We start from the raw sequence: 26566 nt of genomic DNA on the forward strand, positions 1-26566 counted from the left end.
CACCAGTTGCAACTCCTTACAACAACAACCACACCAATGCAACTCAAGGAGTTGTTGAGAGGAGATGATAAAGGCCACTGGTTTATAATACTGTGTTTTCTCTTATCCTCTATTCAATAGTCGCAATTAAATTACTGCATATTTTTTATTAAATTGATTAAAAATGGTCACCAGTTTTAATCAATTTGAATCGATTCACGACACATCGGTATACATGCCTAATGCCAACCCTATAGAGCGTCGCAGTCCCGCCCCCCTTTCATGAGGACGCCAGGCCCGGGAAATGATTCCCAATGCATTATTCCCATAGACATTTCAGAAAGTATTTATTTAAAGAGTGTTTCGCCGCGGACAAAGCCAACTCGAGTCGTGACAAATCATGACGACAAACACAATGGACCAAACAAATAATTGCAAAGAAGAAAAACAAGAAAATCATGATTTGTCACAACTCGAGCTTCGTACGAAGCTTAAAAGGTCTTTAAACAAATACTTTTTTGAAAAAGTTTATGAGGAATATGAACGGGGAATCATTTCCTGGGCCCTGGTGGTAGGGGGCGGGACTGCGACGCTCTATAGTATCCCTATTCTAGGCTCGTGTGGAAATAGCAGATCCACACGAGCTCACAGCACTTTGCGTTGCGATGCTTAGTCGTAGACTGTAGCTTAAAACACAATCAGTGCCGGGAGTGCTTAAAAATGGGAGCTCTGGGGTGCCGGAGTTGTCTGAGCGCTTTTACTCTGAAAGCCATGACCCGGAAACAATTTCCTAAACACGTTCACTTTACAAAGTTGACCTTACATTGCGATCATTTTAATTTATACGATATATGATCCAAAAAAGCGTTCATATTTTGCGGGAGAGACGGATGAGGAGCAGAAATGAAGCGCCAGCATATCGATCCATTCATCACCACGGAGAGCGCCCTGGATTAGGAGATACGAGTCATTCTTTCCGCCGCGCTAACATGTGAGTCAATGACAAGCTAATAATTGCCCAGAGCGTTAGCATACGGCAAGCGAAAGGCGAACGGGCAAAAAAATAAATAGGAAAAATTCTGAATATTCTTATCTAGCCCCGTATCATTGAGGATGCGCTAGGACGTCCTCACACGTTCTTAGCACATCTCGGTTCGAATCCTTAAGATACAGGTCTGTCCTATGTATGTAAAAAATGTGTTAATGTACATTTGCTATGTTTGGCCTAGACATTTAGGAAGAGGGAAAAAAGGAAAGGACCAAGTACAGTATAGTGGTTAATGAAAATCGCACGCAGGCAGGCAGGCGTGCACACACACACACACACACACACACACACACACACACACACACACACACACACACACACACACACGCACACGCACATGCACACGCGCACACACACAGTCATATTCTGCCTTGCCTCGGCCTGTCAGCAGGCTCACATTTAACAGACATCAAACGTAGGACAGTGCTGGACCCTTTAGTCGGGCCTTTTATAATAATTAAGGGCAGGTGAGGCCCCGAGGATGAAAAGATCTCTCTATGACACTGGACATCTCTTACGCACGCACGCATGCACACACGCACGCACGCACGCGCACATACGCACACCTGTGTACAGTCATCTGAGGTGAGTTATTGCTGTTTCATGTCCGCTGTAATGAAACGCGGTGTTTCATATTAGAGTTGAACCGTGACACATTTTTACCGATCCCCACGTCTCTGCGTGCGTACGTGTGTGTGTGTGTGTGTGTGTACGGTTGTAATGTGCGTAACTCGAGAACCGTTTGACCCACCGACTTCACATTCGACACACGCGTTCCACACCACCCCACAGGGAGTGCAGTGCCAGGGATCGAGTCGGTCGGACCCACGGTTCTCCAGAACCACCACAAAAGGCTCTGGTCAGGCTCTGCCAGTGGGGCCTAATGAGGCCAACTCCTTTCACCTGTGCAATTTCCAGCCTCTGCCTCAGCCAATTGAGGCTCAACCAATCAAGCTCTGCCAGTGGGCCGAATTGATTGCCAAGTACACTTTGGGGTACAACGCCTCATGGAGGCGGGTCTTGTGCTGCGTCTTCCGGGTGCACCTAAGATGGTGGATGGTGCGATCGGTTCATAGCAAACCGAGGGACCTTTTTTCGCCGGATTTTCACGGATCAAAAGCCCCAATAATTCAGCGTAACTATGGTATGCTCTAAAGGTAATACAACAATCTCGGCAGCGTATACGGGTATTTGATTAAAATGCGGGTTACGCGTTTAAAACAGTCAAACTGTGTGTTAAGTAATGCAGGTGTGTAACAATGATGTAAGTCTTGATAGTGTAAACTGAAAACCAAATGGACATTTGGTTCCATTTCACACTCTCAAAGAGTTATTTATTTGCGCTCATAGTGGTATAGTCAGCCGTGACTTGGAGCAATGCTGCTTCTTGCTCATCGGTGACGAGCCTGCCCTTACATGTGCCTGGCGGAGCGGAGCCACATCGAGGCCTTATAGCGGTCGCTGCCAGTAGCGGTTCACACACAAGACGCTGGTGTGAAGAGTTCACCAGGCGCACTCACGCACACGCGCGCACACTCACGCACCTCCAGCCAACTCCACATCACAGTCATGACGAGATTGATGAGCAGCAACTGAGTCAAATCAAGCGGAACGGATCTGGTTTGATGGGAGGGTTGAAATGTATAAGACACGGAGGTCGAGGAGGACACTTTGTGCTTGCCTCGTTGTTTTTCTTGTTGCTTCTTCTATCCAGCCCAGACCTGCGGCTTATTCACCATGAGGTCTGTCATAATGCAAGAATATTAGATCTGTCTCCATGCTATGCGGTCTCCACGTCTCGTCGATGCTGTTATGTTTGGATGTGATGCGCGGCGCCGCGGTGGACTGAGTTTATCCCATTCTGACCTGAGATCAGATTCATACGAGGTTTCCGCTGGACAAACACTGGTCTGATTAAACCCATTCTGACCTGAGATCAGATTCTGAAAAATGTCAGTCGTTCTTCGATTTTTCAAAAATAGCAGACCTACAAGCTCGTAGCGCGCCACTCGGTAGCGCGCTATGAGCTTGTAGATCTGCTATTTTTCAATAGCTAAAGCATAACTTGATGCCAACACCAAAACGGGTTCCTGGTCAGAATGGGTTATATGAAGATAAAGACACGCTGATAGCTGCCCCACTCCTGCCCCCCACATGTCATTATCTGATATAGACTGGGGTCCACCTATGCTTTCCATGGTGTATATATATATATATATAGGCAGCTCCCTGGCAGGATCCACCGGGAGAATCTAGACGCAGCTGCGCGATATGAGACTAATTAATTAGAGAGAGAGAGAGAGAGAGAGAGAGAGAGAGAGAGAGAGAGGAGTGTGCGTGTGTGTGTCAATATAACCCATTTTGGACTGAGGTCGATAACAAAAAAGGCTTCTAAATCCTAAAGTTTTTCTGAAAAACCCATGTTTCTATATGTCCCAACCTTTTTCATGTCAAGGACCCCCAGAATGATCTAAAATTTGCACCCCATTTTCACGACTTTTCAAACATAGCAAACCTACAAAGCTCGTAGCACGCCACTCAGTTTGCTATTTTTCAATAGCTAAAGTAGAACAGAATGCTATATAAACACCAAAAGGGGTTCCTCCCACCCAAAATGGGTTAACAAAGGTGCAGACGATCAGTAATCAGCAGAGAGTGAGCGACGTTTGCGCTACTCTATGCCGAGTTGAAGTGGACTTTCTTCTCTCTCCCTGGGAATAAAAAACGTCTGGGTTTGCGAGGCTATAGCGCTGATACAGCTGCCCTGCTCCTGCCCCTGTCGGTGCCTATAAAAAAGCCAGAGTGTAATTTCCCTCTGTGTGACTAAACATCACCATTTTGGTCAGTCATCTTATTGGGTTAAAAAGGGATACACCTGTGGAATGCCCTATATACCAACTGAAATAAAAAAGACTATATAACTGATCTAACAAAATAAGTAATGAAGAGGTTAAACAGCTGGTTGAAGTCAGGCCAGAGGACACTAATATGTTTAGCACATTTTAAAATGGTGAATGTTTTGTATTTTAGATTACTTGCATTTTTTTTGTAAACAATAGTTTTTTTTTAGTATAGGGAGATCTCTGTATAGAAAGGCCTAACCCTCAGGTTAGGAGATCCTTAAAACAGTTAAAGTGCCTGCAGAGACTTTAAGACGAGTTGAATCCAATTATGCACTGATTGCCATGGACGATAAGACAAGTTTTTTTTTCTTTCTTTTTTGTTATCCATATTTTGAAAATTCCTCTAATCTGGTGTGCAGGTGATGACATTTACACATTACATGCATAATATAATGACATTTTCTTTCTTTTTTCCCAATGGGCTAATTGGAAACGAAAGCAACAAAACTGGTGACCACCAGGTGGCGCTGAAAGAGTTTTAACGTCGCATGGGCCCAATGGACCCTTATAGTCACAGATCTGTAATTCTGAGAGTGTGCAAATGGAACCAGAATCGACCCGTTGTATGCAGCAGCTCCATTATAGTTTCCATCTGTACGCTCTCATAGTGGCATTATAGCACAGATGATTTTCCAGTTGTATAGATTGGCTCCCAGGGATCAATATGCGTGGCGTGCCGGTGTCATGTCACAGGTCCGCGGTCTATACTGGGTAATATAGGGGTCCTTGAAATTGACTTGAAAAGCTTTAGAACCACTCACTCAGTCTTTATACACTGTCTAGAGACTATCCCAAGTATATAACAGGCAAGTTATAGGCAGACACACTCCGCTGTCACACCGCGTGTCCAGGTGTAAACCTCCCCCCTCCCCCCCCTCCCCCCCTCCCCATCCCTCTCATCCCCTGCCAGGCTGCTAAGTGTCAGCACGCGTCCCGGCACAACACACACACACACACACAACACACACACACCCCTTGTTCCATCCTGCCTCTCTGAAGGCACGCCACAGCAGCCCCACAGCGAGACAAAGGACCCCTCTTCTCCTCCTCCTTGCTTATATGCATGGCTCTGGCTGTGACAGAGAGAGAGAGAGAGAGAGGAGCGAGAGTTCCCTCCTCTCTCCCCCCCACTCATTTTCTTTTTCCTTTTCCAAACACACCCCTCCTTACTTACCCCCCCCCCCACCCCCACCCTTCTCCTCCTGTCATCGCCAGGATCCGTCATCGGCTACATAGACTAGCACGCTCCATCTTTAATCAGCGGCCTGTCAACACTTATATCAGCCTGCTGATGCTGCATTCCATAGTGTCATATGCACACGCACGCATGCAAGCACACACACACACACACGCACGCACGCGCACAGTCGCACGCACACACACACACACACAAACACACACACACACACATGCAAAGGGGGGGGACACACAGTATGTCACAGTAGAGACATCTCGGGTCATAAAGGACAGTGCCGGACGTCGGGGTCTCGCAGCAGCTGCTGTCCTTTGATCGCGGGCCTTATTGTAAATCAGGGAGCCCTGATTGGCCGCGTGTGACATTTGGTGCATTGAATGAGGCCATTGAAAGGGCTTCTCTCTCCACTAAGCCGCGCCGCATAACGGGCTCTCTCTCTCTCTCTCTCTCAGTGAGCTGCACTGTAAACTCCGCCGCGGCTTATTGACGCACAGCATTGTCATTTTTAGTCTCTCTGAAGCTATGCACTCGTTGACATCGTTAATTCTTCCATAACACGCCCGACTTGTAAGTAGTATGACTATAAATGGCCTGCTTTTCTCTACAGAGCCTTTATTTCAAAGCACTCCACATTAATGTGCGGCTGCGTTCGCGGTTTTACACACTTGACACTGACCTGTGACATATACTATCGTCATGTCCAAAGGGGTGTACGTGTTACATCTTGTCCAAGGGGTGTACGTGTACTTTTCCAAGGGGCATACGTGTACATCTTTTCCAAGGGGCGTACGTGTACATCTTTTCCAAGGGGCTTACGTGTACACATTTTCCAAGGGGTGTACGTGCACATCTTGTCCAAGGGGTGTATACTTGTACGTCAAGCTGCCTCACACTACTACAGCAACGGAAGATAGGCTCCTATCCCTGCCCTTTGGGCCTCATGGCTCGGCAAGGCGTACTTAACACTGACGCTGGAGGGAGGAAACCGTGCCAGGCAGTTCCGATTTGTGCTTGTTATACCGAGGGTATTTAGGAGCACATTTCAAGGTGCACCATGCAGGCGCCATCTTGGATGTAGCTAGAAGTAGCTAGATGTATAGCCAAACACCCCCCCCCCCCCCCCCCCGAGGCGATCGGGACGTATGATTACTTCTAACACGACTATAGCGAGGGGACCGCGATGGGCCGTCAAAAAACATAGTCTTTGGTTATAATTTGGACGGATTGATTTAGATCAAGGAGTTATTCACGTTTTAAGATTTTCGGTCTCGTCCACTAAAATGGGGGGGGCATTTTGGTTGACGTCTCAACCGGAAATGACATTGAACGTTGCCCAACAGGCGCTCCCAGCCTGCGGAGCTCGATTTACGATAATGATATCGATAAAGTTCCGTCCTGTGATTCATCTCTGTCCTGCGCGACGGAGACCTCCGTTTTTATGCCGCTCAGGGTGTTAACTTGGGGTGCTGATGCTAATTGAAAAATCACACCTGTGTGAACCAAGTGGCGCAACTCCCCTCTCTAAAAGCTGAATAACTCCTAATCTACGGAGATGTCCATGGTTTGGTCCATTAGCGCGATTTTCGGAGGTTTTTGCTGATAATCCGGTGGTCTAGATGGAAACATTGGTGCTTTCTAGAGCAACGATGGCTATATTTTAGCTCGCTAGCATTGACGCTAATTATCTAGCAACAACATCCACGGCACTACACACACGCGGGTGCGTGCGCACATACTTCTGTCGTTCCAATTTCACGCATGCGCACACCACTCGTGCTCATTTGACGTACATCACACACAAACAAACGGGTACACGGATTGCAAGCTGGTTGTAGAAGTGGTTGCACCACTTAAAAAAGCATTCCAAAGCATTCTAAAGCACACTGATCACAGAGTCAGAGTTTGAACAGCAAGGTGGTTAGAGAGGAGAGGTAGCCGGATGTGAACGGAAACAAAAGCCTGTGCACCGAGGCTATAGAGACAGGCATTTCACAGTTGAATGTTTAGGACCGGAACGCATCCAACAAGAGTCTTTTTTTTGTCAGGTGAAACCTGACAAAAAGACCATGGCGCGACCTATAGTCATACTGATCTGATTGGCTATACGTCTGCCTCCTCTCTGGCCAATGGCCTGCCAGCCAGCCAGGCAGGCTGCAGAGAGCAGCATCAACACACTCACTCACGGCGAAAGAGCTCAGCATATATTCCCGACACGGCCGCGAGGTTGTGACACGGAAACATACACAGTTATTAAAATAATAATAATAATATCGGGGGAGGGGGGGGGGGGAACAGAGACAGCGCACCGCAGAGAAACGAACGCAAACAACGGCCGCGAGGCGCGAGGTTGTGACATATAAATAATGCACCATTTAACGGAGAGAGCGCTAAACCTTTTTGTCATTCACGACTGCAGCTGCATTGTCAACTCCCAGGTTTACAGGCGAAAAAAAAATAAAAAAATAAAAGTGGTTGAAAATCCGTGTTCTATTTAAGATCCCATCATATGACGTTTTCAAGAGTAGTAGGGAGAAAAGGAATATAATAAATGTTTAATATTAGACACTTTGTGAATCCTGTGTGTGTGTGTGTGTGTGTGTGTGTGTGTGTGTGTGTGTGTGTGCGTGCGCGGTCGGTCCAGGATCAGAAGGTGCGTGAGCTGGAGCTCCAGGTCCGGCAGCAGGCGGCGGACCTGGAGAAAGGCTCCGCCCTGCGCCAGAGGCTGACCCAGGAGAAAGCCCAGCTGGAGATCACCATGGCAGGCGTGAGCGCTGAGCTGCAGGAGGCCAACAGGCGGTAGGTACAGTAGCAGTACAGTACAGTACAGTACAGTACAGTACAGTACAGTACAGTACAGTACAGTACAGTACAGTACAGTACAGTACAGTACAGGCTGGGTTGTGGTGAGAGAATGAGGGTGGAAAGGGGCTGTGAATCCCACGAGTCTCGTTTGTTTGGAGTTGGGGAGGGGATAGAGACACATCCAGGCCAATTAATGAGAACTGCAGTGCTGAAAAGCACGTCCTTAGTTTCCGGTTGGAACTCATTTTCAGCATGGGCTGAAACTCCGCTGGGGGCGGCGGTGGTGGTGGCGGCTCAGGGGTAGAGTATAGCCGGATGGCACGGTCCGCGAGGTCGCCAGTTCGAACCCTGTGGGCTCCCCCCCCAGGGTTAGTGTCGAAGTGTCCTTGAGCAAGACTCTGAACCCCTAAATTGCTCCCCCGCTGTGCAGGTTGGTGCCTTGCATGGTCCCCTGCCATCGGTGTATGAATGTGTGTGTGTGTGTGTGTGTGTGAATGGGTGAATGCAATGTACAATCTATATGTGAAGCGCCCTGGATAAAGGCGCTATATAAATGCACCATTTACCACTAGGTCACGTTTCTAACATGCTTTCTCCAGTAAGGTCGTGTTTCATATAATAATGCTTTTGGGTTGTTGTTGCCGTTGCACGCATATCTGAATGCTCCTTTGCCCCGTTGCCCCCCCCCCCCCCCTGGTGCTGCAGGAGCGTGTCCCTGATGAGAGACAACCAGCAGCTGGGTGAGGAGCAGGAAGCTGCCCTGCGGAAGCTCCAGGACAAACACCAGGCCGACATGAACCACTTCCAGCAGGAGCACGGCCTCTCTGCTGCCAAGGTAAGGAACAAACCACACCTGCTCTGCTGCCAAGGTGAGGAACACACCACACCCTCTCTGCTGCCAAGGTGAGGAACACACCACACCCTCTCTGCTGCCAAGGTGAGGAACAAACCACACCCTCTCTGCTGCCAAGGTGAAGAACACACCACACCCTCTCTGCTGCCAAGGTGAGGAACACACCACACCCTCTCTGCTGCCAAGGTGAGGAACACACCACACCCTCTCTGCTGCCAAGGTGAGGAACACACCACACCCTCTCTGCTGCCAAGGTGAGGAACACACACCACACCCTCTCTGCTGCCAAGGTGAGGAACACACAGCACACCCTCTCTGCTGCCAAGGTGAGGAACACACCACACCCTCCTGGCTGCCAAGGTGAGGAACACACCACACCCTCCTGGCTGCCAAGGTGAGGAACACACCACACCCTCTCTGCTGCCAAGGTGAGGAACACACACCACACCCTCCTGGCTGCCAAGGTGAGGAACACACCACACCCTCCTGGCTGCCAAGGTGAGGAACACACCACACCCTCCTGGCTGCCAAGGTGAGGAACACACCACACCCTCTATGCTGCCAAGGTTGAGGAACACACACCACACCCTCTCTGCTGCCAAGGTGAGGAACACACACCACACCCTCTCTGCTGCCAAGGTGAGGAACACACCACACCCTCTCTGCTGCCAAGGTGAGGAACACACCACACCCTCTCTGCTGCCAAGGTGAGGAACACACCACACCCTCTCTGCTGCCAAGGTGAGGAACACACACCACACCCTCTCTGCTGCCAAGGTGAGGAACACACCACACCCTCTCTGCTGCCAAGGTGAGGAACACACCACACCCTCTATGCTGCCAAGGTGAGGAACACAGCACACCCTCGGGAGTTGCTACTATCTAGCTTGCCAACTGTTATGCTGTGTTCACGCTGGCAGATGGAATAGATACAAAGCTATGTACACAAAACGAAGCAGCTAGCCTACTGTACATGTCGCAGCGTCGCCGTTGTTAAGGATTTGAGAAAACGTCACGTTAAGTGTACAACGTGTGCTTCTGCGTTGCAGTGTGACCATGCAGTCTGCAGTTTAAAGTAAGCCCTTCTTCACCTTCGTCTATGAACCATGTTATAATCCATTGTGTGTGTGTTTGTGTGTGTGCGTGTGTGCGTGCATCTCATCAGGCCTCTGAGGTGATAGAAGACCTGGAGCGTACGGTGGCTCACCTCCGACATCAGCTGCAGGACCTGGAGCAGCGCAGACAGAAGCAGCTCAGGGTACGTGGCGAGGCCCGCCGCAAATTACCACATGATCATCTAGTCGCAATTACGTTTGGATATAATCGTCCATCGTTTCCACGTTGAAAAATGCCTGAAGCAGAAATAGCAGGTCTATGCTTACATCGTCGCTTACATCGACTGCTTATGTTAGCTAATGCTTATGTTAGCTAATGCTAACATAAGTCGTTTCTTACAATGGCGGCCTGCGAGCCGTGAAAACGGAAGTGAAAGTTACTGAACATATTATATGACCAATTCCGGCCACACTAACTATGGCCACACGGTGGCAGTTAACACCCCCCAGCGCCCAGGACGAAGTTCTTTGTCCTTTCTATTAGTAACGCCCGACGCCCAAGACGAAGTATTGTCCAAAAGACGACGTTCATTGGCTCCACAGCCTAGGAGCGCCTGCTGTGCAATCCTCGGATGTTGCGCAAGAGTGAGACATCATCGAAAATCTCCCTCCCCCTGTTTAGCCGGCGACAACGGGAAAATCTTAAAACAATAATATAACTCGCGATCTAAATCATCCCGTCTAATTATGAAAAAAAAGATCCTGTGTTATAAGACGGCCCTCCGCTGTCCAGTCGCTATAGTCGCGATAGATTTATTCTTACCTCCCGTGGTTGTCGATCGCCTTTAGAGCGGAGAGGCTATCGTTAGCTGCTAAACACACACATTCACAACAACATCCGGTCCGTCGGTGAAAGTGGTCCGTGTTTATAAATCGACTGGGCCCTATAATGTAATGGATGAAATAACCCCGGGCAATAAAGGTGTTCACAGTGTTTTGAAAAATAGTGGAGAAAAAGCGGACCTGCGAGCTGACAACGCGTCGCATCGTAACGCGAGGTGGGTGAGCTATTTACTGCTGCGAGCCCTATAGTGTGAAGGGGCTTTCTGACGCGTCCTCCGGTCTGAGCTCTCTTCTCTCTCTCTCTCCTCCTCCTCTAGGACCAGGAGACCAAGCTGCAGCAGGACAGAGACCAGCTGCAGGTCATCTGGGAGAACAAGGTCTGTCCACCCGTCATCATCACCTCCTTCACGTTAACCCATTTAGACCTGAGAGGTCGATTCTACATTATGTCTTCTAAATCCTGGCAGAAATCTTTCTATGTCAGTTGTTCTCAAACTATTTCATGTCAAGGAGCCCCAAGAATTATGTATTTGGCCGCCCCGAACCCACATCTTAAAATATGGTGTATAGCGCGGCACTCGGTGCTATGAGCTTGTAGATCTGCTATTTTTCAATAGCTAAAGTATAACCTATAATGCTTTAAAACACGAAAAGGGGTTTCCCGGTCCAGAATGCGTTCAAACCCAGGGTTATGTTTTTTTTTTTTTAAAGGGCGCACGTTTTGGCACAAGTCTCGGATAACGTGACCACGGTCAGACAGAGATAAAAGGCCCCGTGTAAACGACTCCCCTCTGCCTGGCCTTTGATATTTTGTATACGTCCGGCCTCGTAAAATCAGAGCTGTTATTAACAGGTAGACACTCTGGACACAAGGATTAAGAAGGCAGGAGGACGACCAAGGATACAGAGTAGGAGGTGGAGGATTAGTTTGTACTCGTGTACTGTATTTAAAGCTGTATTTTACACGTTATTTCTCAGCGAATACAGTGTTATTTTGTCCAATATGTATGGTAGAGTATCATGCTCCGTTATGACCTACAGTACAAGCTCATAACATAATGCTTAGTTAAAACATCAAAAGGGGTTCCCCCCAGAATGGGTTAAGTACAATTTTGAGGCACTTTTACTTTACTTGATTACTGTATATTAATTTGTCAATACTGTATATACTTCTACTCCACAACATATGAGATGCAGAGTTACTTCGTAGATTTACCGTATATCTTTAGGACGACACATATCACGCCGTGTAATACAAGAGATGGATCTGCTACGGTTTATTTTTTAATGATGTTGATAGATCGCGAAAATTCTGAACTGCTGCACAATATGAGACATGAGTACTTTTTACCATGTGGCACTTTAAAAAGTAAAGGGCTTCAGAGAGTATATCGTTTCGACATCGCCGTATGAAAAAGACATTCTAGTACTTCTTCCATCACGGTTATCTTTGAAAGCCGAGTGAGCCCAAATTAAAACCACAGCCCATTGTGGCGCCAACCCCCCCCCCCCCCTCCCCAAAAAAGAAGAGAGACGTACGTATGTGTCTTATCAGAAGACACATACCCCTCCTCTAATACTTTTTAGTCGGACGCCCTCACATGCACACGCGCACACACACATACACGTGCGCAGCCGCGCACACACACACACACACACACACACACACACACACTCCGGCCCCCGACCTTTAAAGAGCCCCCTCTTCAAAGGCACTGCGGCCCTGTCATAAAGCATAGCGAGTACAGAGAGGGAGCCCGGTTCTTAATGAGCTGGCCCAAAACCAGACCTACACTTCTGCAGGTGAAGATCAGGGTTCTTTTTTTTTAACCCATTCTGAACGGGAACCCATTCTGGTGTTAGCATCATGTTATGCTTTATAGCTATTGAAAAACAGCAGATCTACAAGCTCATAGCGCGCCACTCGGTGGCGCGCTATGAGCTTGTAGGTCTGCTATTATTGAAAAATCGAAGAACGACTGACATTTTTTAGAATCTGATCTCAGGTCAGAATGGGTCCATCAGACCAGTGTGTGTCCCAGTGGAAACCTCGTATGAATCTGATCTCAGGTCAGAATGGGTTAAAGATCTCTCGCCCAGCACCTGGGTCATCTTCAAAGCCCTCTCAGTCAGTCATAAAGCGAGATTGAAGGGGGTTGGGGTGAAGGGGGGGGTGGGTTTGGACTGGCACATCTGTGCCCCAGGCAGGCCGTTGGGTGGTATATACGGTATATATATATATATATACGGTATATATATATATATATACGTACATACGCACGCACGTTTACACACCTGCGGGGAGAGCTATTGCGGCGGGGGCCTCCGGGACCCTTTGATGCAGGGGTCAGGTCATTTCATTTTCACTGCTCTGTATGAGAGAGAGAGAGCCACTGTAGTGTGCTTTTGATGTCTTCTGCCATTTTTCTTCCCCCCCCCCCCCCTCCCCAGGACCCTCTCCCTCTTTCAACCTACATCCTGTTTTTATTTAATTTTCTTCTTCTTTCTTTTCGCGTCCTTGAAAGCGTCCAGGGGGCACACATGCGGCGACTTTAACCCTTTGCCCTTTTTTGTTAATAAGTTAATAATACTTTTCGCTTCGTTCAAAAGACACACGCTTCAAACCACCTTCACTAATAGTGTGAAACAGCAGATCTACAAGCTCACAACACTACACATTGTATACGGGTATTTCCACCTGCTTTTTGCACTTTTTCTTTTAAAACATGGACATAACAAGGTGTCCGTCCGGCCCCGACACCGATCGAGGCCCTTTTCAGCTAAAAAGGGGTTTGGAGATTGAAACGGTATATAAATGACGGAGGCGTCGTCGTTGGCTGGTTCTCCCTCATGGGTATAGCCGTCTCTCTCTCTGTGTCAAAGACGTTTCTTCTTCTTTTCCATTCCTCCGTATATGGTACGTTCTCTTTCAATTAAAGGAGACATGCGTGCAGGGAGGCCACGGCAGGGTATTATCTGGACACAGCAGGGGCCCAGATGGTCACCATCGCTCTAAATGGAATGGGAGGGGGAGGGGGGGGGGGGGGATGAGGTACAGGCCCACAAGGGTGCTGATGATGATGGTAATGATGATGAAGAGATATTGCAGCGGGAGAGGTGGCCAGGTGGATAGGGCTCACAGGCAGGAGAGTCTGTTGAGTGATGTTTGATGCTGCTTCTCCTCCCTCTAACCTCTCTCTCTCTCTCTCTCTCTCTCTCTCTCACACACCCTTCTCTTCCCATCTCTTTCTATGTCTCTCTCCCTCTCTCTTCCATAATAAACACAATAGTACAGCTGTACAGTATGTTCACAGCACGCCTCTTAACCCATTCTGACCTGAGATCAGATTCATACGAGGTTTCCACTGGACACACACTGGTCTGATGAACCCATTCTGACCTGAGATCAGATTCTAAAAATGTCAGTCGCACTTCGATTCTTCAAAAATAGCAGACCTACAAGCTCGTAGCGCGCCACTCGGTGGCGCGCTATGAGCTTGTAGATCTGCTATTTTTCAATAGCTAAAGCATAACATGATGCCAACACCAAAATGGGTGCCCGGTCAGAATGGGTTAACGGTGTTACAGAGTGCTCGTGTTGCCGTTTTGGAAAGAGACAATGATTAAACGAGACAACAATGCAATAACAGAATGAATTATGACAGAGCACAACACGGCCCTGCCGGGTTTGTCATTGTTGTTGTTTCTCATCGCCTTGTCAAGGCAATGAAACAATAGCAATGACATAAATAAACGAGTGAAACAGATTAAGTCGTAATGTGATGCATGCACTTGCCTGCTGTCTATTATTACGGCCAAACGAGTATAATACCGAAGTCCTGATGTCACTCGTTCGTTCATCCCCCGGGGGTCGCGGAAGTATATTTTCTCCCATCTTAAAAATTGTCTCATGTATAAGAATTATTGTTTCAGAATAAACAAACTCTGTCGGCGATATTGTGGAATTTGTGGGGGAGGTGGCTCTGTAATTGTTTAACACATTCTGTACAAAATACGTCTGGAAACGTCATAAGGATCAGAACCGAGTGGTACCTTAGACGTCTGTGGACGTCCTAGCGACGTCCAAACGACGCGGGGCGAGATAATAATATTCAGAATTATTCCTTCTTTTTTTTTTGGCATTTCGCTTTTCGCTTGCCGTATGCTAACGCTCTGTGCAAATATTAGCTTGTCATTGACTCCCATGTTAGCGCGGCGGAAAGAATGACTCGTATCTCCTCATCCAGGGCGCTCTCCGTGGTGATGAATGGATCGATATGCTGGCGCTGCATTTCTGCTCCTCATCCGTCTCTCCCGCAAAATATGAACGCTTTTTGGAGTTTATATAAATATATTAAGATGATCGGGGATTATGAGCTCACTTTGCCAAGTCAATTTTTTTAAGAAAGTATTTCCGGTTCATGGCTTTCAGAGTAAAAGCGATCACTACTCTGGCGACTACTCTGGCACCCCGGAGCGTCTATTTTGATGCACTTCCTGTACTAGATGTGTTAACGATAGTCAGTCACATTTGATACAGTCTGTTTCTGGTGAATATTGTACTAATTTGGCGGCGGCAGTAACATTAGCGTTTTCTCAGTTAATAGTCTTCATATCAATTATGAGTCAAACCTCTGTCATAATTTGATTATTTTTGCAACACAGTTCTTATTTGATGCGATATAAAATGCAGATGAAAAAAAAAAGCAATCCAGGTAGCATGTGCTAAGTACGTCAGACTTCGGTGCTCTATTGACCCAAGAAAAAATGATGTTCCTTTTGTTGGTAATAATAAAGGACGTCTTATTATCTGAGCTAATTAATCTAATCTCTTTCCGTTCTCTCTTTCTACCGCTCTCTCTCTCTCTCTCTCTCTTCCGTGTTCCGTCTCTCAGGTCCAGGCCGTCCACGAGCAGGCGGAGAAAGAGAGAATGCTTACGACCAAGAAGACAGCCCAACTGGAAGAAGCTCTGAGGTACGTCTGTTTGTGTATTAAGAACAGGGGGGGCAGTCAGACAGATATTTCGTGAAGCCACTAAAGGAAATCGGGACTTCCTGAAAGTTCATATAATGGCCTGTTGTGGCGCTGTCATTGGGCCACAAAACCCCCCCAAAAACTCCATAGAGGCCCATGTATTTGGGCCCAACTTCACCTAGACTGTATTACCATAATAAACACGGTCATGAATACTTTCTGCTTCCAGTCACTAGTTTAAAGTCTCGTTTCTCATGTCATAATATTCTTTTTGGAAAATGATGGTCCCATTTATTAAAACAATTACCATAAAGTCGCGTATGTTCTGAGGGGCATGGCTACCGTTACAGTCTATGAACGGGAGCCACCCCCCGTTCAGTCAAAATAAAAACCAACGAAGAGTAAGGGGGGGAAGTCCCGCCTCGTTGTCTGGGCCAGCCAATGGCCAAACTGGGCTCAAACGGAGCCAGCCAATGGCCAGCTGGGCCCAAACGGATCTAGAAATATGGCGACTTACAGTGCAAGGAATTACAGGCTTCATTTTACGTCCATAGACCCGGGCAACGCTTTGTCCATATTTTTTACAGTCTATGATTAAGAAGCGCTGGGTTATGTCTGTTTGTGTATTAAGAAGCTCTGAGGTATGTCTGTTTGTGTATTAAGAAGCTCTGAGGTATGTCTGTTTGTGTATTAAGAAGCTCTGAGGTATGTCTGTTTGTGTATTAAGTAGCCTCGGAAACACAGACGTTTTTATTTCCAGGGAGAAAAAAAATGTCTTGGACTGAGTCCACTTCAATTCGGCATAGAGTAGCGCAAACATTGCTCACCTCTCTGCTGATTTCTGATTGTCTGCACCTTTGTAAAATTGACATACACACGCACACATGTACACACACACGCTTCTCTCTCTCTCTGTCGCTCTAAGTAATTAGTCTCATGTCGCGCAGCTGCGCATATATTCTCCCGGCGGATCCTGCCGGGAGCTGCCTATATGCCATAAAAAGCATAGGTGAGTTCCAGGCTATGTATTAAGAAGCTCTGGGGTATGTCTGTTTGTGTAATTATTAAGAAGCTCTCAGGTATACGTCTGTATGAAGAAGACAGCCCAACTGGAAGAAGCGCTCACGTATGTCCATAGTCTGCTCGCTTTCACGCGTTTTGAGCAACTTAGAAAACAGGCCGAATGACGCTGGCCCCGCTCCGTACGCGCAATCACACACCTGCCGCGAAAGATTATGAAATCATTATAGGACGATGTCCGTCACGAATCTAATTATTTTAAGATCGAACGAGATCTGATATAGGAACCCATGAGTTGCACAGCCCGGCTGCACGTTTCAAAGAAGCCTGTTGTTTTCAAACTTCACGGCACATTTTGAGGCAATCTCAAACCGTACTGGTGTCCATTTTGCTTTGGTTATGCCTGTTAGCGCCATAAAGCGGCAACCAGACCTTGTACCTAGCACTTAAAGAAACATGTCTCGATGGTGTGTGTGTGTGTGTGTGTGTGTGTGTGCGTGTGTGTGTGTGTGCGTGCGTTTGTGCTGCGTACATGCGTGCGTACACGTGTGTGTGGTCGTGCTCCATCCTCCTTAGCCAAGTGTGTCTCTATACGCCAGCCTATCGGCATGTCATGTATGTGTGTGTGTGCGTGCGCTCCAGATGTGTGTGGTTATAGACACACGCCGCAGGAATGCAGTTATAGCGAGACGTCAGCCATGTGTCTGAGACAGACACGCTGTCTGTCAGACACTGACACACTATACGTATCACTTGTTTATGTCGATGTTCTACGGGCCAATGCAAACGGGCCTATATAGTTAATTTTCAACGAGACCTGCGTATTTAGCTCGGAGAAGTCGCGGACGGTGCGACAACGCACGCATATTTACGTGAGCGTGGTCCCGTGGGTTTGTTGCGTGCGTGCTCATTATACGTTGCACACGCCACCCCGCGACTCACCAGACCTGGATTCGGTTTAGCCTTCTTTTTTATTTATACGCTTGCGTTGTTGCGCCCCCTGGAGGAGACCTGTGTTGGTCCAGGCAACAACAACGCCGTCGCCTGCGTTCCTCGCTTCACGTTTGCGAGGCCCTTTCATGTCATTCTTCATCATACAAGAGTGTCAGTATAGTGACAATAATATCAGATCTACAAGCTTGTAGTTGTGCTGTTTTCACTATTTCATTCATTTATGTTATAATAATGCGTCAAAACAGGGTGTCAAAGTGTCCTTGCGCAAGACGCTGAACCCCTAATTGCTCCTGAAGTGCAGGTCGGTGCCTCGCATTGGTTCCCCCCCCCCCCGCCATCGGTTGTGTGTGTGTGTGTGTGTGTGTGTGTGTGCGTGTGCGTGTGAGTGAGAGAATGGGTGAATCTAGTGCAACAATCAACAGATGGTAAAGCGCTTTGGATAAAGGCGCGATATGAACGCACCAGTTACCATTTGAAAGTGTGATAACTGGAGATTTAGATTAGAAGAAGGTTCATCTGTATACAGACTGGGCTCCGGGGGTTAAAGGTCGTGGGTTTCCAGCCGACAGACAGACAGCAGCCATACTGCGCGCTGTCTGAGGACGACGTGCAAACACACTCGTCTTCACTGGATGTTGCTGAGTCACTTCATTTATGGACGGCGATAAAACTGTCAATTAGGAGATTAACCGACCCCCCCCCCCCCCGCCCCCTACTCTCCACTCATCCATTCCATATCTCTCTCTCTCTCTCTCTCTCTCTCTCTCTCTCTCACTCTCTCCCTGGTGTTGGTGAAGTTGGTGTATTTGGCTCCCTGCTAGGGTGGTCCCGATCCGATCACCGTGATCGGAATTCGGGGGCCTCGATCACGCCATTTTCAAATGATCGGAAATCGGATCGGGAGCATAACAACGTGATCGAGACATATCGTATCATGGACTGGATATTGTCTTTGATTTTGGATATTGTACTATTGTGATAGTGTTCTAGTGTTGTGAAGTGTTCTATTAAAAAAATTAATATCGGGAAAAAAATCATTAGCAGGCAACAGAACAGCACTATCTCTCTGTCCGTTTCTGGCACAACAGCGCCCCCTACTGGTACTAATAGTCATACTCATTAGCTTCACATAGGCGGACACGGACATTGCTGCACCACTAAAAAAATAAATAAAAACTCTGCTGGAGTTTGCGCAATGGCAGGCTCTCTGGTCACAGACGATCTGAATCCGATCCGATCGGATAACGTGATCGGGGCATCTGTACTTCCTGCTGCTCTTATTTCTTTTCTTTTTTAAAAAGATTTATTTGAAGGTGCTTTTTTGCAGTATAGTCAGACAGGAAAGTGGGGGGAGTAATTGAGGCTATATATGGTCGTGAGTGACATCATCGCACACTAACCCGGAAGCTATGCAGAGACATCTAGTCTAGTCGCTAGCCAAAAGGGGGGGTGGGGGTGGGGGGGGAGTGATGCATGTGCATATTCTCTATAGTCAGGGCCTCTATAGAGCGTCGCAGTCCCGTCCCCTTTCATGACGACGCCAGGCCCAGGAAATGAATACCAATGCATTTTTCCCCATAGACATTTCATACAGTATTTTTATTTAAAGACCTTTTAAGCGTCGTGCGAAGCCAACTCGAGTCGTGACAAATCGTGACGACAAAACACAATATTTTGGACCAAACAAATGATTACAAAGAAGAAGAAAAACAACAACAAAAAAGTGTTGTAACGTGCAGTATTTTTTTCTACTTTCAAATTCTTTGTTTGGCCCCGAAACATTGTGTTTGTTATCATATGATCTGTCACGGCAAGAGTTGGCTTTGTCCACGGCGTAAAACGTCGCTTAAATAAATACTTTCTGAAAAGTCTATGAGGAAAATGAACAGGGATTTATTTTCCGGGTCTGCGACGCTCTATAATGTATACAGTATAATATGCACTAGGGCCACTTCACCCCTTTTGCAATCATACCTTATTTTAATGATGTTTATAGGGCACGAGAAACACTTCCCTGAGGTTTATATGTGTGTATAAGTCATGATGCCGTGTGGGAGAGCCAGGCGGATGTTTCATGGACATTGCAGGATCACCGCGAATATCGTTGCTTTCGGGGCAAGAAAACCTCCTATCTCAATTTCTGTGGGCGGTATAAATCAACGCCCTATACTTGATCGTCACACAAAAGCGTCAAACGGCAACATCCTCCAAATGCGAAACCCGCGGCAGAAACGGAAACATGCGTCGACTCACAGATATCGTTACGAGTTCCGACACTGTGTATACTTTGATAAACGACTGTCTGAGGACACACTATAACCCACTTCGTCGTGACCATTACACCACCGCGACCGAGACGAGAGCCGCGTTTCCAGTCCAGACCATGAGCCTTATTTAATGCCCCCCACAACAAAGCCATTATGCACTGATTGAATTGTTCCAGATCACACAGCGATGCTTTTCTGATCCGCTGGCCCCCATTTTTAAAACCGCTCCAGAGGTTTTTGTCTTTGATGTGTGGCTGCTGTGGCCGCCGCGCGGTGACATGTGGCTGAACGGTGTTGTCGGAGACTTAACGCAGTCCGGTCCCTCGTCGTGTCGCAGACAGGTCAACCCCCCCCCCCCCCCCCCCCTGTGCACGTGGGAGGCACATGTTTGGTCTGGAGAAGAAGAACCCCAAGGCAGCGTATTATTAATAAAGCTCTTGAATGATTTTCATTTCATTGCATCTTTCGTCAGACTTGCCGTTTTGTGTGTGTGTGTCGGCAGGCGGTTGTCCGTTTTTGTCGACGAGTGGCTTTTCGACCCCTTTTTTCACATCGAGGTCCATTATTTATTTATTGGGCATTTGAGCCACGGACGGACCGATGAGATTTATAGCCTCTCACACCCAAACCTTTTGGAATATTGTTTTCAGCGTCGGATAACATTAACTGTTGACAAGTCCATGCTGTATACCACGAGTAAGACGCGCAAACGCGGGAAGCGAACGCAGCTCGTACATATTTGGGTTTTGTTACATTTTTGTGTGTGTGTGTGTGTGTGTGTGTGTGTGTGTGTGTGATACAGCTGCGCCCTCTGGTGGCGGGCAGGTGGTGTTACAGCGTGACAGACAGACAGACAGACAGACATGTTCTGCTAGGTCTCATAGTTAGTGCTCACTGCGTTCGCAATTAGGAGAGATAACAGGCAATGATTTAACTCATGAGAGTGTAAAATGAAACCAAACGTCATTCTATACTCTCAAGAGTTAAAGATCTATATTCTATGAGGGTCCCATTTGGTAAGCAACTCTCCATCATTTAGCTGTGGATGGACCACCTGGAACCCCCTCAAGGACCACTGGTGGTCCCCGGACCACTGGTTGAGAACCACTGCTGTAGACGAAACATGTCAGTCGACTGACGGAAACTAAAATTAAAACTATAAGCTAAGATAACTATAAATATGACTAAATATATTAAAGATGGAGTGCCACCATTTCTTTCCACCCTAAACCATGATCATCAGGTATTATTACAATATAAGGGGGAAGAACTTTTTCCAAAAAGTGTACAGTATTTGTTAAAATCATGCTTTTATGTGGACACGCCCACCAGTTCATTAAGTATGCCTGGTTTGCCTGCTGGGTGGTGATCCACCTGAACTGAAGCCGCACCCACAGCTGTAGTTGTATGATAAAGGGGGAGGGGTTAGGGGAGGGGCTGATAGTGTGGTGTCACTATATTACTGTTTACTTCATTGGCCCGTTTGTCTGTCAAGAGTTCAGCCTCCAGGAAGTAACCCTGAATACAAAGTCAATACACCATTGCACATAAAAACAACTCCAGGGTGTCTAATGAAGTACTGTCACCTCATAGACACATGGAAAACTGGAAAAATACAAAAATTGTGGCACTCCATATCTTTAACAATTTTGTCAACACATAACAACTAGACTAAAATGTTAGGGAGGGACTAGTGGAGCAGAGATCCAGCAGAGATAAGTATGCCTTGCTGCTTGTGTCTTGTTCCAAAAAAATAGCCAATAAGCTGTGTGTGGCAGACACATTGTGAGCATGTAGATTGGCTATTTTCACAGTAACCGATCTATACAAATCAGCCATTTCTTACGTATTCTTTTACATTTTTTTATGTTTTATCCCACGATTTTGCAACCCATGTTTGAGGGGCGCTATATCCTCCCCTCCACTAACATTAAATGCCATTGGCAAGGAATGGACCGTTTTGAGTGTTTGTGTGAACACAGACATTGCATATAAAAAAAGGACGCAAATTATCATTGGCCCGGAATTAGATGATGTATGATGATAAGAGCGCCACCTCACTTCACACACGGGTGTGATAATGATAATTATATATTTTCTTACCCTGTGTTCTCTGCATGGCGAAGTAGGGTGACGGTGGCTCAGGGGGTGTAGAGTGGCCGCTTGGGAACCGTAAGGTTCCCCGGTTCGATCCCGGTCTCCGCCAGAGTGTCCTTGAGCAAGACGCTGAACTAGTAATTGCTCCCGACGTGCAGGTCGGTGCCTTACATGGTTTTCACTGCCATCGGTGTGTGTGTGTGTGTGTGTATGTGTGTGTGTGTGTGTGTGTGTGCGTGTGCGTGCGCCAGAATGCAATGCACAATCTATGTAATGTGCCTTGGATAAAGGCACTATATAAATGCACCATTTACCGTTATATAACATGGAAAAATGAGCTTTCTGACCGACAACCACAGCATATAATGTAGTCCCTCTTCTTTAGGGAGAGGACTCTCAGATATGCACAGATATACGCCGAATAAAATATGTTAAGTAGAAAGAAATAGGAAAATACATTATAAAGTTTTTTTTAAAAAAACAACCTCCATATGGATGTAAAAGTGGGGTACAGACACCCCAAGGGGTCCTTGGGGGAGTTCCCAGCAAAAGGAAAAAGTTTCCTAACCACCGCGCCTTAGAAGGTTCACACTTCTCCTGAACCCTTGTTTGCTGCTCTCTCTCACAGGATGTTTTTTCTTTTTCTTTTTCTCGTGAGCCTTGGAATGGGAACGAACCCACATCGCTTCAGGTTTGTGAGGATGAAGAGCCACTGTGAAGGCTTTGGAAACTGTTTTTTCCGACCAAAGACTCTGCAGAAAGACAGCAGGAGCCAAAGCCCGCAGGCGCTGCCTTGATACTTAAAGCGCAAATAACATGCATTTTAACCCATTTAGGCCTGACCTCGAAATTAAAAAAAGAATCTTCTAAATCCTCCATTTTTCTAAAATAGCAGACCTACAAGCTCGTCGCGTGCCACTCGGTGGCGCGCGACGAGCTTGTAGATCTGCTATTTTTCAATACCTAAATTATAACATAATGTTAAAAACACCAAAAGGGGTTCCCGCCCAAAATGGGTTAAAACTGCTTTTAATATTTAATATCATATTGTCCCTCAAAGTTATTTCTAATGGTTTGAGCCTCAATCACCACTCTGGTATAACCAGGCCTTGTCATTTATTTCTGGAACTTTGAAAGCAGTTTTAGCTGCAGTACCACAATGTCCTGAGGTGGTGGGGGGTGCTGATATGCAGATTATTTAATATTTGAGTCATTATAATACTGACGCTAGATAAAAAACCAGGCTTGTTTCCATTCCATGCCAGCTTGGAAAATCATCAATGGTGGATATTGTAAACAAAGTGGAAATGCAAATTTGGAACTGAAGGCTAAAGAAGAGGAGGAATTGTACAAAGTAGGTTTACAAAGTTGAATTTTATGTTATAGGTCCTTAAAAACAAAAATCATAGCTTCTCTTGATGTCGTCCTTAGCAGGGAAACTGTTTTAAGACGAGGAGCGCCTATTTTGAGGCTAATGCGTGCTTTGTTTTAGAAGACGTGCTTCAACCTAAGAGAGAGTAAAAGCTGACGTGAATAATCCCCTCCTTTGGACTGTGGAAAAGAAAGGGGTTTAGAGACGACACATTGTTTAAAACCAAGGCAAATAATACAACCACGGCTCACGCCATTAGTAGCGGCGCGTTATGTGTTGCTGTGAAACAGAATAAGTGGTGCCGAGTCTGATGTGGCATTTGGTGGAAGCTAATGGAGCCGCCCTGCAGTGTAAGGCTTTGAAAGGTCACTGAGCTAATTCGGCTGCTTCTGTGTGCCGCCGCAAAGCCAGTCCGCTAACCTCTCCATCACAAAACCATTCTGCTATAATAACCTCTGAAACCATCGCACCATCACAAACCCATTCTGCTATAGCCTCTGAAACCATCGCACCATCACAAACCCATTCTGCTATAGCCTCTGAAACCATCGCACCATCACTCCTCACACCATCACAAACCCATTCTGCTATAGCCTCTGAAACCATCGCACCATCACTCCTCACACCATCACAAAACCATTCTGCTATAGCCTCTGAAACCATCGCACCATCACTCCTCACACCATCACAACACCATTCTGCTATAGCCTCTGAAACCATCGCACCATCACTCCTCACACCATCACAACACCATGCTGCTATAGCCTCTGAAACCATCGCACCATCACTCCTCACACCATCACAACACCATGCTGCTATAACCTCTGAAACCATCGCACCATCACTCCTCACACCATCACAAACCCATTCTGCTATAACCTCTGAAACCATTGCACCATCACTCCTCACACCATCACAAACCCATTCTGCTATAGCCTCTGAAACCATCGCACCATCACAAACCCATTCTGCTATAGCCTCTGAAACCATCGCACCATCACTCCTCACACCATCACAAACCCATTCTGCTATAGCCTCTGAAACCATCGCACCATCACTCCTCACACCATCACAAAACCATTCTGCTATAGCCTATGAAACCATCGCACCATCACTCCTCACACCATCACAAAACCATTCTGCTATAGCCTCTGAAACCATCGCACCATCACTCCTCACACCATCACAACACCATTCTGCTATAGCCTCTGAAACCATCGCACCATCACTCCTCACACCATCACAACACCATGCTGCTATAGCCTCTGAAACCATCGCACCATCACTCCTCACACCATCACAACACCATGCTGCTATAACCTCTGAAACCATCGCACCATCACTCCTCACACCATCACAAACCCATTCTGCTATAACCTCTGAAACCATTGCACCATCACTCCTCACACCATCACAGAACCATTCTGCTATAACCTCTGAAACCATCGCACCATCACTCCTCACACCATCACAAAACCATCCTGCTATAGCCTCTGAGAACACCATCACAGACATAACCGCTCTGCTTCTCTGAAACCACGGCAAAATAGGGGTGGCAGACAGTAGAACGGCCGAGTGGGTGAATGTAATGCACAATCTATGCAAAGCGCTTTGGATAAAGGCGCTATATGAATGCACCATACAATCACACCATCACTGCTCTGTGGATTTCCCCAAGAGCTTCTCTCTCGCTCCTCTCTCTCTCTCTCTCTCTCTCTCTCTCTCTCTCTCTCTCTCTCTCTCTCTCTCTCTCTCTCTTTCTGTCTCTCTGCATCTGTATCTGTCTTCCTCTCTTCCTCTCTTCACCAGCAAGGTCAACTAGTGGATTTACTAGTCGACTAGTTGAATACCGGTAGTCGACTAGTTGCTTAAAGCCCTATAGCATAAAGTACAGTCAAACTGCGCTGACAGCACCAGGCCTCAACCATCCATCCATCCACCCATGGATCCATGGGTTGGCGGTGGCTCAGGGGTATAGAGTGGCCGGATGGTAACCGCAAGGTCGCCAGCTCGAACCCGGTGCTCCCCCAGAGTCAGTGTCGAAGTGTCCTTGAGCAAGACTCTCAACCCCTAAATTGCTCCTGATGTGCTCATGGTTGGTGCCTTGCATGGTTTCCGCCGCCATCGCGGGGTGTGCGTGTGAATGCTTTACACAATGAATCTATATGTGTAAAGCGCCATGGATAAAGGATAAAGGCGCTATATAAACCATTTACCATGCATCCATCCAGTCAGTAGTGACATTCCTCGGGGGGTAATGAATGCCACACAGGGCCAACGTTACTGGGTCAGAGGCAGATTGCACTGCAGTCCCTAATGAAACGGCACAGTGCGTTCCGCACAATTAAACAAGCTCAGCCCCCGCTCCTCTCTGTTCTGTTTTGTTCTGTTCCACCGGCTCTCGGCTCGCAGCGGCCGCCAAAAAAACTGCCTTCATCATCATCGTCATCATCATCATCATCATCTTCATCCAACCCCCTTAACCCATTCTGAACGGGAACCCATTTTGGTGTTCAGCATCATGTTGTGCTTTAGCTATTGGAAAAATAGCAGATCTACAAGCTCGTAGCGCGCCACCGAGTGGCGCGCTACGAGCTTGTAGGTCTGCTATTTTTAGAATCTGATCTCAGGTCAGAATGGGTTATAATCAGACCAGTGTGTGTGTGTCCAGTGGAAACCTCGTATGAATCTGATCTCAGGTCAGAATGGGTTAAGGAGCTTTAAACGATTCCGTCACGACAACAATGGCTATAAACCCAGAGGCAAGAGGATTATGTGGAATAAATGAGGTGTTATTTATTTATTTAAACAAAAATAATAAATAATACTATAACATTTTGCCTCATGTGCCCTCGTCACGGAACGGAACGGCTCCCAGGCACTTTAGAATCTCTGCATTGCCGTCGCTCGCCCAGTTTCCTTCTGGAAGGAGACGATATATTTGTTTATTCTCTCCCTCTCTCTCTCTCTCTCTCTCTCTCTCTCTGAGAGTGTGCATGCCCACCTGCATTTGGGGAGAGAAAGATATGTCCCTATATATGCTTTGGAAAGTGGGTGTGTGACTGTGTGTGTGTGTCCCCGTGTAGCAGTGCAGTGTTTATAGCGTTGTTCAGCTGTAAACAGTGCAGAGGGGACGACTCTGCCTGTCGGTGCTTGTCATTGTCACCGCGCTAACATGTGTCTGTGTGGCGACGGAGCTCTCA

General features: G+C 47.1%; 1 protein-coding gene across 1 annotated transcript in view; it reads left to right on the forward strand.

Moving 5' to 3' along the window:
* LOC308323460 (centrosomal protein of 112 kDa-like) overlaps positions 1 to 26566 on the forward strand; it is a gene marked incomplete at both ends in the record, with an annotated part of 108776 nt that overhangs the window by 25992 nt on the left and 56218 nt on the right. Inside the window, 5 exons of the mRNA XM_080775190.1 lie at positions 7767 to 7921; positions 8633 to 8762; positions 9946 to 10038; positions 10996 to 11055; positions 15574 to 15653. Coding sequence (XP_080631316.1) covers positions 7767 to 7921; positions 8633 to 8762; positions 9946 to 10038; positions 10996 to 11055; positions 15574 to 15653 — 518 coding nt within the window. The remainder of the gene's footprint in view (positions 1 to 7766; positions 7922 to 8632; positions 8763 to 9945; positions 10039 to 10995; positions 11056 to 15573; positions 15654 to 26566) is intronic.

The sequence above is a fragment of the Protomyctophum bolini genome (genome assembly GCF_963924005.1).
Source record: "Protomyctophum bolini genome assembly, chromosome: 11".
In the NCBI taxonomy this organism is placed as follows: domain Eukaryota; kingdom Metazoa; phylum Chordata; class Actinopteri; order Myctophiformes; family Myctophidae; genus Protomyctophum; species Protomyctophum bolini.